Source organism: Colius striatus, chromosome 3, assembly GCF_028858725.1.
Source record: "Colius striatus isolate bColStr4 chromosome 3, bColStr4.1.hap1, whole genome shotgun sequence".
In the NCBI taxonomy this organism is placed as follows: domain Eukaryota; kingdom Metazoa; phylum Chordata; class Aves; order Coliiformes; family Coliidae; genus Colius; species Colius striatus.
Window position 1 is genome coordinate 71,687,478 of NC_084761.1, and position 14,091 is coordinate 71,701,568.

General features: G+C 39.2%; 1 protein-coding gene across 1 annotated transcript; it reads right to left on the reverse strand.

Moving 5' to 3' along the window:
* Positions 1–1,449: 1,449 nt before the first annotated feature.
* NIPAL1 (NIPA like domain containing 1) lies at positions 1,450–12,770 on the reverse strand. Its single transcript, XM_061991725.1, has 6 exons — positions 12,707–12,770; positions 8,753–9,019; positions 7,518–7,574; positions 6,992–7,082; positions 5,061–5,221; positions 1,450–4,922 (listed from the first exon to the last, which is right to left on the reverse strand). Exons 1-6 carry the CDS (start codon positions 12,750–12,752, stop codon positions 4,318–4,320), a joined length of 1,227 nt encoding a protein of 408 aa, XP_061847709.1. The 5' UTR covers positions 12,753–12,770; the 3' UTR covers positions 1,450–4,317.
* Positions 12,771–14,091: the final 1,321 nt, after the last annotated feature.

Below are 14,091 nucleotides of genomic sequence, written 5' to 3' on the forward strand. Positions count from 1 at the left end.
CATGCAGACCAATTATTTTTGAGTACAGGTCTGCTGATGTGGACGTGTATCTCTCAGCACCATTTTCAAACCTGCCAGAAAGGAGTCAGCTGCAGGAAATCCAGTCTGCTAAAAGACTATTTTCTAACACACTTGCCAGTTCTGTTTGGATGGATTTTAAATAGCAAGAGAATGGCATTTACTTCAAGTACCTAAATACCCTACATAGCTCCAGGATTCAGCCCTGATGAGTACAGAGATCAAAGTTTTGAACCAGAGTTCAAAGAGTTTCATCTCTTAGGGATGAAAATGTTTTTATAGCATGGCTGTTTAAAGGTGTGGCTGGGAAGGCAGGTAAAGAAAGTTATTAGTATTAATAACCTATGTACCTCCTTACAAACTCCATGCAGATCATTTAACCTACACAAGTTGTCTTGACCTACCTACATTTAGTCAGCGCAGCTATGTAATTAATTGCCCATTAATTTGTCCTGAGGTATGGTAGTAATGAGTAGCTGCCAAGACTTGTTTTGTATCAGCATTTAAAAGCCATAATTTCGTTAGCAATGTATTGCCTCTGAGGTTTTCTTTGTTCTAGTTCTTAACCATTCGCCATATTTTCCCAAACACTTTAAATTACTTTAGATAATATCCTCCATTTCACTGTCTGGAAAAACTGACAACTCACTGAAACACTCTCCATTGTGACTGGCTATGAGAAAGAGATTCCTAATACATCAGCTTCGAGTTTTCTTCCCTAGTTTAGAAGGGAAATTATTTTCACTTTCCCATTATTTTTGTCCCTCAAAATTTACATCTCTTCACTACTAATTATCACCATTTAACGTTCCTTGATGATGCTTTCTACAGAACCCCATAGTAAAAATAACACATCTGGGCAAACTGATGTGTTTCAGAGATTTTGTAGCTTGATTCTCTAAGAGAAGCTAAAACCTCTTGATCTCCCCATACTCTTCCCTCTAGTTCCACCATAACATTACACACTTTTTAGTTCAAGGTGCATATAGTAGTAGTTATATATATATGTGTGTATATATATATATATCTCACATGTGGCTTTTCTAGGGGAGTATTTTCTTTCCTATCAGAAAAAATAGTAGAAGTCAAAGCTATTGAAAGAAGGTCATGATTAGGTCAAATGAACATGAACTGCAAGGACATCAACCAGACCTTCTTCATTTAGAATCCACTTATCTATGCAGAGGACCAGCTGCTAAAACCAAAATTATTCTCTTTGGTTCTATCAAACACTGTTTAAATGCTTACCAGAAATATGAAATACACTCATTTTTCTCTCTTGTTTAAAAAACACAGATAATTTAGTACATAATCCATTAATAATTTATTACAAGAGAAATATTATCATAATTTCAAAAAAAAATAAATTGTTACAGATTTTTAACTAAATATCAACATTTAAAAAAATAATCTCTCTTATAGAAAATGGTTTTTATACAAAAAGAGAACTTATAATTTACTTCTTAACATGACAGACATCCTGAACCCCATTAAAATAAGCATTAACTTAGGTTTCTGACAAAACATTTGTTTACTAGTAGATGTTATTTATGTGTCAAATGAGATACACGGGTCCATTAAAAAAGACAGATTGTTTTGCTTGGTATAAGTTAACTGAATGGCAGCAGTTCTCATAAAAAGAATCCAGACCCTTCTCAAAGAAAGTATTACTACATACTTCAAAAAAATGCCAACACACATCCATTAAAGAATTGGATGGGTTGTTTTTACATACAAATAACTCATCACACCACACTGATGACTGTATAAGCAAACAGAAGGGCCACACTATGCTAAAGGATTCCTTTTTCACTTTTTAGGAACAATCAATATTTTGTCCAGTTATTCTTTAAATTATATGAGTAATTCACAGTGAAAAGCAAAGGAAGTTTTTGTTGAATGCAAACCGTAAATAAAACTCCATCTTTAGATTTTTTTTGTTGTTTGCATTGCCTTTTTGAACTACAAAGATTTTGTAGCTTGAATCTGTCTGATAAAGCCAAAGTAATCTCTATATTTACTAAGAAGTAACAAAACTGTTTATAAGGTTTTTTTCTCTGAAGCTTTTTTAACACATGCATTTGTAGAGAACCCCTGCAAGTCTTATCACTTGGGAAGCTGAAATAATCCAAATCTCTAGACATTGTTATTGTATTTTCAAAGCAAATACACTTTTTGTGAAAATGTCTCTTTTGCTGGGGTAGTATTGCATTATTGGGTTGACATTGCATTGGGGTAACTTGAATTATTGAATGTACTTCTCAAATTAGACAGGTGATAAACTGAACACCCATTGCCTAATGACACCTTCTGGGCTTCTCTGTATATTGGCAAGGTTACCTGAAACATTTCATAAATTACTGTGAGCAGAAGAACCAGACAACCCTGTTCAGTATTGTGTTTCAGATATGGTCTTCATTGTAGAAATGAGGGTTTAGAAACAAAGTTCAGGTGACTGATACCATTTCTACCTCTTGCAGCTATGCCAACTACAGATCCAGACAAGTGAAAAAAAAAAGGTGCTTGGAGTTTAGAAATAACTTTAAGCTAGTATCACTAATGTTACTTTCTACTTGTTTATAGCTTCTAAGGCATCATTAAAAACAATTAACAACTGAGGTGATTAATGAGTGTCTTTCCAAATGGAAATATTGAAGCTTTGCATAACATAAACATATACGAAATAACAGCAGCAACACTTTTACAGCTAAATTATGAGCTTGCTTTCATGGAACAATTTGTGATCCATCCAAAGTGCCTGCTTTTACCACACTCTTTGAATGTTAAGAGATTACACAGCCTGCTTCATAAGGAAGTTCTGCTTGGCATACATATCTCAGATGACTATGATCAGTTTTAAAGTGCTGAAATGCATCCTCTGGCACCCTCACTTACAAAAACAAGAACTGGAAATACTACCTTTCTGATGATCTCATCATGACCCAGACATCTGATTGCTGAAGCTGCCTTCTTGCTCACACAGTGGCCACAAAGGGGATTGTAATGAGTAAACCATGGACTGTGCAAGCTGTTTTTGTAAGATGTGGATTCGTGACCACAACTGAGGAGCATATTGTTGTGTAGATACTCATCTTCAAGGCCTATGATAGATTAATAACTAAAACATCTAATACAGGTGAATAGTCATTTTTAGAAAAGATGAAAAGGCCAAACTAAGACAAAAGACATTTTGATGTTTCTCAACCCTTTTTTACAGCACTTCATTTATCTAGTATTTTAGCAATAGCACATGGATTGGGAAATGGATTTTGCTCTTAGAACAGAATAAAAAATAACAGGACTGTTTTACTATTAAGAAACAATGATACCTTTCTGGCAAATCAGAAAAAAAAATTAGCAGCTTAAATGGGTTTTGATGAATAGATGGCAATAGTAGGAAGAGTACGAAAATAAAGTAACTCCCTTCTTAAGCCTCAAAGGGGTATGCAACAGTGGAAATTCTTAATTGCACGTTCAGGTTTTCTTCTGCCCTTGAACACTTTATCTTATGTAATTTTTTAAGCCAATACCAACTGTTTTCAGGCCTCTAATGAATTTGCTGTTCCTTAAAAAGTAACTTGGTCACAGTTTTGAAATAAAAGGGTACATGCACATGCAGGGACTTACAATCCATTCCAGATTCCTGACACAGAAGATATAAGACTTTGCTGTTAAAAAACAGATTTTGAAGGACACTGCTTACCAATAGACATATTTCATAAATGGTTTTTTGTGATGTCTATTCAAGGTTCACTGGTAGGTGACCAAAAATGAAAAAATCTTCCATAAAATTTTATATTAAAAGTCAAAAGGGTTAAACACTGGTTTCTTCACATTTTATCTCCAGTGAATATCCTTCATGTAGAATATCTACAAGTTTGCTTGGCAATAAATGATAAAAAGAAAGTCTGAAATATTAAGGCCATCATTAAGATAAGAGTAGAGTGCTTGTCACTTCAACGAGGACCATCTTTTATCACAATGGCAAAACTGTAGTTTGTAAACACAGTCAACACAGTTTACAAAGACCATTCTTTCATGCTTCAAAAAAGAAAGCATAAAATAAGGTTTTTTGTTGCCAACCATACAATCACTATCAGGTTTCTGTCTGTCACATTAATTACTGAACATTTTCATTCATTACTACCAAAAGGTGGCACACAGAGGAGTAGCCCACGCTTAACCGGCCTTGCAGATGGTCTTCCAGAGGAATACAGCAGAGAAGTGCATTTTGGAAGACACAGGCAGGCTGAGTCTGTAACACAATGATTTTTCAATGATGAACACTACTCAAGAGTTTCATTGACTGAATAAAATGTTTTCCTCTTCATACACCAAAGCTGGGTCTCCCATGCTCTCCAGTAAAGTCTGACAGGTTTCGTATCCATGGTTTGGTAATGATGGCTCTTTGGCAACAGTGGACATCAACTGACTCCAGCTGATATCAGTGTTTTTGAAAGCATGCAATAGAAAAATGCCTATGATGATACTGCAGAATCCGCTCAGGGTTCCAATGATATCACCCAGATCCATACTACTCCACTCCTTGAACAGGATGATGGAGCATGTTACAACCACCGTGGTGAAACATACATAATAAATAGGTGTCACTAGAGATGTATTGAACACGTCCAATGCTTTGTTGAGATAGTTGATCTGAGTGCTGACTGAGAGCACTAAGATGCCCACCAAAACATAAACCAATGGATGTCGATAAACTGGCTTCCGCTCCAGTATTTGTTTAATGGCAATTCCCAGGCCTTTCACAGATGAGACAGAGAAGGCACCAATGAGTGAGCAAATTAAAATGTAGATCAGTATGTTTGTCTGACCTCTCCTTGGAGCCACGATAAAAATCAGCGTGAGGACAACAACTATCAGGAGAACAGCAAATGTAACAAATGCTGCAAGAAAGAGGAAAGGGAAGAGTAATGTGTATGAGAGAAAATATTCAGATGTCAAAGTACATGACAAAAGTCATTCGGTGCCCCAAATACTTCTCTATGAACTGTAGCACAAGCCCATTGCAATTGCATACAGACCTGGATCTTGCAGCTTTCTTTCCATCTCATCAAGTGAGGTGACTTCCTCCTCTTCAGGGGCGTGAATAACCATGACTGTTGACCCCAAAATGCTTAGTACACAGCCTAGCTTTCCATGAATATTCAGCTTCTCATTTAAAAAACAGGATGACAATATAGAACTGTTTGGCAAAATATAAATAAAAAGTTCAGCTCTACCACCAAATAAGACATTAAAAATCTGTTCCTATTATATGATAGTAATTTAAAACCTCTTTTGAATTTATGTATATCGGAAATCAGCCTGAAATAACCAAATTTTAAGGAGTTTTGCAAGACGATTGGCCAGGACCAACCAAGTTTTAGGGGGATTAGCAACCCTGATCCCTCCTGTCCAGGTTGTAAAGGGTCCAAATTGCTCAAGGAATGTCTCATTACTGATTGCCTGGGTCAAGTGTATGCACTGTCACACACCTGAAGATGAAACACACAAGCTGTTGTTTTCTTACAAAAATGGTTTAAAGCACTTTATTTGCTGCTAGAACCACCACACAGCTTTTGGAAACTGTTCCACATCCTTCCCTAGGCTCTTCCACTCAGGTTCAGTTTCTACCTAGTTTGCCAGAACTTCTTCAAAAACATAAAGAAGGCATGTCCTCTTTCGAAAAGGTCTTACCCCAGGCTCTCCAAAGGTTCCAAGATTTAACCTAAGGATAATGACATGACCCAAATGAGGCCACCTCACAGGGCACTCAATTAGCCAGCTAGAGCACAATCTTTGGCACAGGCACAGGCTTAATGGTGCATGGATGTGCTCACAAATAGTTTTTCAACCCACTGATCAAACTACAGCTGTTATTTTCGTTGAAGCATAATGAGCTCATGGGTGTGAAGTTCTCATGACTTCTCTGTTTCATAAAAATTGGAAAGATTGCTATCCATATCAAAGAAGAGAACACTAAAACTCAGGCTGTTCAAGAAGCAGCTTGCAGGCAGCCTGTTAGTCTGCATCTACCTACACACTGATCCCAGCACATCTGTAGGGGACGGAGTTACACTGGTTTGTAGTGACAGAACGGCTGCATTTTTAGCAATTCGATTACTGCAAGAATCTTTAAAAAAAATAAAGAAAATAAACATGGTGTGGGTTGGTTTAAAACACAAAGTTTCACACGGTATACTTAGGTCTTAAAAAGAAGAGTTTTACATTTAAAATACAGCAATTCCATGTTGATAATAAATTACTTCCCAGTAGACTTGTAAGCAGAATCTGCTTCTTGTCTGCTTCAGTGATAGCCATATTCATGCATGTGCTTAAGTACTTGGAAATTATTTGTTTCTTGGAAATAATGAGTGTTTGAAGGGTATTCATATTTTAAAACTATTCCAGATTTTCACTGTGGATATCACAAAAGCTAACATTTTCTTTGCCTTCTTTCCAGAAGGACTTGGAAAAGACCAAACAAACCTGAACTGCATACTAGCTGTGCCTTAATATGAAATTATCCTCCCATAAAAAACAGAAATTGCTTTGAAAAAAATGTAATGGGGAAATAATGTATTTTCTTTTGAAGTTTTTTCATAGCTGAAGAACAGGATAAGACATTTTGAGAAAGCTTCAGTTCTCTAGGAAGGAATAAATTACGGCCTTCTACCACTGTGCACAGCAGTATACCTGGCATATGCTGATAAGTAATACTTTATAATATAGGTGGAAGGCTGTTTGGAAAGCATATAAATGATTCTTTGAAAAAAGGCTTCTCATTCCTTCTACCCTGAAAATTCAGCTCTAAATAAGAAAGGGATTTTTCTACCAAGAAACAAAAAGCATTTTTTGTCCATATATTGCTTTTTGGTTTTCTTATTAAAATTCTCTACTTTCAGTGAAAGACAGTAGTTTTCCCTCAGGTTATTGGTTCCTTTGCCAAGGTTTGCTCCCTCTTTGTACTAACCTTATGAGAACACTCAGTGCACCCAAAGGGGTAACTAAGGTTGCAGGTGCAAAAGCATAGGCAGCAAAGTTTGCAGCTTCTCCTAATCCCACTGCAGAAATAAGAACATTTTGATCAGGTTGAGGTAGGGAGAGAAGAACAATATTAATATAAATATTTCGTATCATAAAAAATATAAACAAAAGTATTTTTTTCCACACTGTATATGCAAATTTTTCATTTAAAATTCTCTAACTTCCTCTGGACATAATAAAAGCTGAAGAAAGTTAAATATTTTTCCCCTAAGTACTCCTATAAACTGGACAGATTTAATCCCATCACTTTTGACTGGATATTAAAGAAAGTGCTGATTGTTATTCTGCAAAGGCCAAACATAGTATTTGAGAGACAGAACTTCAGAACAGCTTCTGTCATAAAGATGATAGCAAAGACATTTCTTATAAGTAAGGAGAGTGAACAATCAGGGAATAAATCTATTTAAAACAATCCGCTTTACATACAGGCTGAGAGGAACGAGGCGACTTACTTGAAAGCAATCCAGCCCACCAAAGCCATTCCTTCAAATAAGAATATCCACCCTGTCCTGAAAGTAGAAAAAATAATCTCATCTTAGAAGAAAGACGGCACCTTATCATAACAAACTAAGCTGTGTTCCCTGCTCTGGCAGGGGGGTTGGACTAGATGATCTTTCGAGGTCCCTTCCAACCTTTAAGATTCTGTGATTCTGTGATTCACGTTTGCCTCTAGTCATATAAATTACTGAAAGTGCATGTTATCTGGATGTGACACAAAGAATATTTAATATGATTTTGACTGACATTGTGAACAATCTACTGCACTGTGGCTTGGAAATCTGAAAAATGACATTTGACTCAAGGGAAAGTTCCAAGCAAAAGTAAAATGTCCATGAATATTGTTGGTGAGCTTAAGAAATGCTTCAAAGTGCTTTTCCAGGTCAGATCCAGTATGTTCACACACAGTAAGCTGCATTTTGACTCTGCTTGTACTTTAAATTGAGAGAAACTAGAAAGAAAAATGCCTTTTTTTTACATAAAATGTAAATATATTTTGCATTCAGTAACATATTTGTTTCAAGTAAGCGAATTATCTGGAACAGTGTATTCCAATAAACACAACAAACAAAAGAAAATCTGCTAATGCTATACACTTAAATGCATGCAAAGGGAAAGATGGGATTAGTCCAATGGGTCTTTTTCTAGCTCTTCACTTGTTGACTTTCATGACAGAATAGTTGCAGTATCTGTAGAAAATTTTGTAATAAGTATCCTTTCTACAGCTCATTGCATTTCTTTTTTTTTAAAAAGAAATAGCCGAATCCAAAACCTAGTTACAATCTTAAGACTTTTGATCACAAATGAGGGAGAAAAAACATGAAAAAGGAGAACGGCATTTTCAAGGGTAAGATAAATTGAAATTTTATTTCCATATAAATATTTGTTTATATACAAATTTTATTTGGTATCTAACTGTGGTTAGGAAGGAAATATCACCAGTTTACTAAATTTAACACCCACCACAGCCCCCATAGCCCTAGGATTTATGAAATCCCAGTCCTGGCAATCACACACAATACTGTGTTTCCATCCCTAGCCAAGACAGGACTTCTGATCACTGTTGAAGTACAACAGTTTTCAACTACGATCATTCTAAATGTGTGATCTGTAACTCAAATCTTGATTTTCCCAAATTCTGAGAGGCATTTTTGTCCCCAGCAGGAGCAGAGAAGGCACCATCACTTACCAGCTCGGAGGACTCCTTTGTCTGCCAGTTTCAAAAGTCCCTTCTTCTTCAGTATGAAACTAGAACCAATAAAGATACTGGAACCAATAGCCAAAGCCAAACCAATGTAGAGCTGGTATTTGTTTCCAGTAGGTATGGAAATGCCCCAGTTTGTTTCATTGAGAGCCCCGTCCACAGAGGTGAGGAGAGAAGAGTGCGATTCAGACACATTGATGATCTTGCACCAAGCTTGGCAGGAGTCATGGCAAGGAAAAGAGAGCACAGCACCTGGGGAGAGAGGAAGGACAAGTGACTCCCAAACCAGGCACAACCCTGAAGGACCCCATCCTCATTCTGCTCACTTCTTTCCATGTTTTCCCAGAGCACTTACCATTTCTGACTCTGCAAATAACTCACATAACATACACAGTGGTGCCCCAGGTCATAACCCACCCCTGTAAGTCACAGGTGCGTGCCTTATTTTAATGTATGTATTTCACACTACATTAAGCAACTAGGGCAATATCCTGCCTACCAAGGAATATTATACCAAAGAATGCAATAATCAAATATTATCTTTCATGTAAAATTCAATTTGAAATCGTAAAAGCTAACCTGAAACGTCAAGATGGGTTCTTTTGTTTTTTTCAGTGACCAGATCCCCAAAACACAAAGATATAGCCAAATCCATGGTTTCAGATTTTGTCTGCTAGAGTAAGCCTGCTGCTATTCCAGGCTTCTACTGTTATATTTGTAGTTGAGATTTGGAAACAACAAATAAAAAAAAGAGAAGGAAAATAAAATCTATATAGGGAGCAAATTCTTGCTGCATATGGGTGCCAATATGTTTTATTAAATTTGTTCAGTGACTGTTGTGTGAGCCAGGTCTTTAACCACTAGTAAAATGTCTAGGTGGAGGCCTCATTACACCTCACAGAAATTTTCTCATAATGTCAACAACCTCTAGGAGGAGGAAGTCCACAGCCTGTAAGGGACAGTCCCTTGGCTGTCTCTGCAACTTGGCTGCAGAGCTGAGTGATCCTGAGCTGAGACTGGAGCTTCACACTTTCAGCCAGCCAGGCCTTATCAGCATCGCTACCAGAATGACATCAATGCCACCAGCCTAGACAGGGTTTTTAAAAGAAGAAGAGGTATTGCATTTCCAAGAATAAAAGAAGCTATGATTCTGCAAGTGGAAGCAGGGGACAGGCAGCAAGGCTGCAACAGGGCTGACAGTAGTCTAGGCTGACATTTCACAGTCTCTCATAGTACAGTGTATCACACAAACAGAGTGAATCGGAGAATCTCACTGGAATAGCTTTTAAGGACAACCTTTTTGGAAAGAAAGATTTTAGTGTGAGGACATGTTAAAATATGAAAGAGTTGATGCAGAAGTACAAAAGCTCAGTCCACTGGGATTCGTATAAAGTACTGGATGCAACAAATAGTTCTTCTTTCCATGTTTCCCCTGTAATTAAAATGACACATGAAGGACTCATCCTGCTGAATGGCACTTTCAGCAATGCATTGGTTTGGGTTTTTTTTTCCCTAAGTGAAGAAAATGCTTGGAGCCTTGGTAGAAAAGGTTATGCCTCTGTGTCTGTTCACACCTAGGCTCTGGAAATACTAATATTCTATCAAAAGTACTTCACTGCACAATTAACAATAAGCAGATCTGAACATTCATCTAATACTGTTTGGGAAGGAATAGTGAAGATATTGAAAGTACTAAAAATGGTACAAAATTTAACAGCACATTCTCCTTTGAAGCTGACAATGCTCATGCTAACACTGGGAGACACCACCCATTACAGGTAAGAAACTAGAATGAGTATCTGCTTGCAGTTTTCCTGTGTCATGCTGGACAACAAACACACTACAGGAAATTATCATTTGATTCTCAGGCTGTGCAATCACATTTCCTTGTTTGCCAAGAGAGTTTCTATATAACAGGAGTTGCTTTGTATTGCTAAGGCAGACTTCATAGAAACGGTCCCGCAAAATGAGTATGGTCATATCCTGCAGCTGAAGGAAGATTAAAATCTTAAAGAACTTATACCTACATGAAATGACTTTTGCATAGGATATAGATCATATTCTGCCATCTTATCATTACTAGAAGTTACAATTGGATGACATAGAAGAAATGGAATTTGCATCTGTATCTGAAAGTATTTTAAAATCCTAAAGTATTGTCATAACCTTAGAAGAAGAAAATTTTGCACATACTGAAGTGTTGACATAATTATTAAAGACTAAATTACAAAAGACTACAGAGAAGTCTTTTAAGCATAAATGTTTCCTTAGCTAACACATATCAGGACAAGGCAAAAGAGCAGAGAGGTTGCCAAAGAAGTAAATCAATACTCAAAGCTCTCAATACCTTATATTGATGCTAAACTGGACTAGTAACAGTTATACCACTACCACTCAGCTACTATAGGCTTTATGTGAGAACCAGCAACATTTCTTGCCTTCAAGTAGATAAAAACTCCTGATAAGTTATGGTCTTTTAGCTACCTGCAATGGCAAAAGCAGCTTTCTACCAGTGTGTGGAGTTTCTATAGTGAAGGAAAGAGCACTCTTCTCTCCTGTTTTTTAAATGGTGCAGATGGAGATGGATGATGAATGGCTTACTCCTTTCCATATGACCCTACTATTTTGTCTATTGATTCTTAAAGTCTTCCATTCCCCAGCAGGCTTTATGACATTGAATAATGAACATTCAATCATGTCATCTGTAATAAGTCACTCAGTGACCACCACAGGATGTTTCGCTCCTTTCTGAAATACAATCTTTGCTCACATTTACAAAGATATGTTGGATTTTTCACCTTTTCCACCTGCTAGTTGAGTAATTCTGAACAGTTGTGATCCCTGTTACTGTGCTGAGAAGCTTTTCTAGTTTTAAAAAACGTGTCATCTGTTCCATTTGCACGTAACATGGCATGTCACCCCACTGACCAATCACCTGACAGATGGGAAGAGGCTGATCCAGGAACTACTATTACTGTACTGCCCAGTGAAAGATTACATGGAAGGACTGAGGAAGATGACAAATTGCTGAGGCCACTCGGCTTATTCAGTACCCAGCTTCTGCAGCTAAGCTAGTTCCACCTCCCACCTCCAAATGTCAACAAATGCGAACCTGTTAGCAGAACCCCTCCTTGTAGAAATAAACTCTCCCAGCTGACTCAAGGCTGATAGCAACTGAACATCAGCCCGAGTTCAGGCAGCCACTCTTAGAACTTCTTAAGTGTTTTTACAATTCATCTAAATGTAAAAAAAAAAGTTTTCCCAAACCTAAATGTTCTCTATCCAAGTTGTGTACATCAGTCAGCTTGGTACTACATGCTCCTTGTAGCAAGTTTAACCTGCTGATGTTTTGCAGTCACACAAAAGCCTACGAGTAATGTCCCCTGCGGTGGATTAGTGACAGCCAGCTTGGCTGTCATCCCGCCACTGGAGACACCGGTCCTAAGTCGTTTGGAAAACTATTTGCTTTGATTAGACATGTAATTTGTCAGTTTTTATTGCCCTTGCAAGCCAGCTCATCCCTGGCAGAATAATTAAATGCCTTTCTTCACCACTGGGGAAACATCAAGCCCACTTTTGCCAAGGTCTGGCTACTGGGGCCAAGAGTGGCTGCACCAAGAAGCTGCAAGCGATCGTTTCCCGGCACGCTCCTATCCATAAAAATGCAGAGAAACGCTAAAAAGAGGGTTCAGACAGGAGCCAGAGGCGGCAGCAGCAGCGTCGGACCCTTCCCGGCGCCGTGCCGTCACGCGTGCTGTCACGGCGGAGCCGAGCCTTACGTACGCGGCCGTCCCGACGGCCGCTCGCGCGCTGCGGCGCCGCCGAACGGCGCCCCCGTGCCGCAGCGCACCTCGCGCGCCCCGCCGCCTCCCTCCCCAGGCGCCCTCGCACCGCCTCCGCGCCGCCCCGCGGAGCCCCTCGCGCCCGCGCAGCACTGACCCGCACGGCAGGCCGGCCGGGCGCCCGCCACTTCTCGCAGCCCCATGCTCGCGACGCAGCCCCTCCGCCGCCTCCCGCAATGCTGGGGAGGCGGCGGCGGCGGCTCCGCCCGGCCGGGCGCGGCCCAGCGGCACCTGGGCGCGCCCCCGCGGGACTCTTGAAGTTACCGCGAATGACGTTTATTTCGTATGAATCGGCATAGAGTGGCACTTCATCTTGTAAGGGGCCTCAAACAAAAGTGCCATCAAGGACGTAGATCTCTCAACCGTGAAATGGGCCATTCTGGAGGGGTGCAGAGAAAACGGCCGAAACCAAGATAAAGGGTTGAGAAGCCTGCCAACAGAGTGAAAAGCTAAAACTCAAACAGTATCTGTGGAAAAAGCTCATAGTTCATGGAAAGGACACTAAGAGACCCCTCTTCAACAACCACTAGGGACCACCAGAGACCATCAAAGACCCCCGTGGAAGTCAACAGGGAAACCAAGCGGAATACCTAATGGCTATGTAATTGTTAGTCCTAGGAAATTCTCGCCTAGGGACTTCAGCCAATCCACCTGAGCACTGGATGCAACAGAAAGAGCTCTCTCCCACTTTGCCTCAGCAGTGTTTGTGTCTAATGGAAGTTTCTAAAGATTGTGTTTTCCTCCCCTGCACATCTGGTAGGTGAGCAGTTTTGATGTGCAGCCACCTGAAGCATGTGATGGGCTGCCCACACGTGCTTTGACCCTTGTGGCCTGACCATCCCATCCCAGCTTTGTAGAACTAGGGCAGCGCCTGGTGATACCTGCCCAGAGATGACTCCCTGTGGTTGAATAGGACCCAGGGTGTCATAAGAAGCAATTATCTGTATTACTCAATAGTTTCAAGGTAGAAGAGCAAGCCCTTGTTCTTAACATAGGTAAGGGAAATACATTTAAAACATGTAAATAAACCATTACATACTAACGTAGGGCTGCCCCGAAAACTTCTTTGGACAGTCTGAGGATGTACAATAACTTCCCAAACTGGAGCCAAACTGAACTGTGAATCTAACACATCTCCACACAGAACCTAAGGAGCATACTGGCTTGAGGCTAGAAGACTTGTAACCATGCTTTGGAGCATAACACCTAAATTTATTATCTTTAATTTTGAAAAGTTATAGCTCTTAGCTCTGGTGCAGACAAATGAAGTATGGTGACAGTGTCAGCAAAATAACTTGCTTTTTTCCTGCCTTAGGCACCCTTGAGTTTGGGTTCCTGGTCAGTTTCAATGTTTTAGTTGTCTCATTTTTTATTTCTGTGTTTATTGTTTAACACAATCAATGCTTTGTATATTAGGAGAAAAGAAGGATTGCATTTGTTTTTGTGCATTTGATTACCTATCCAATCTTTACAATGTCTACA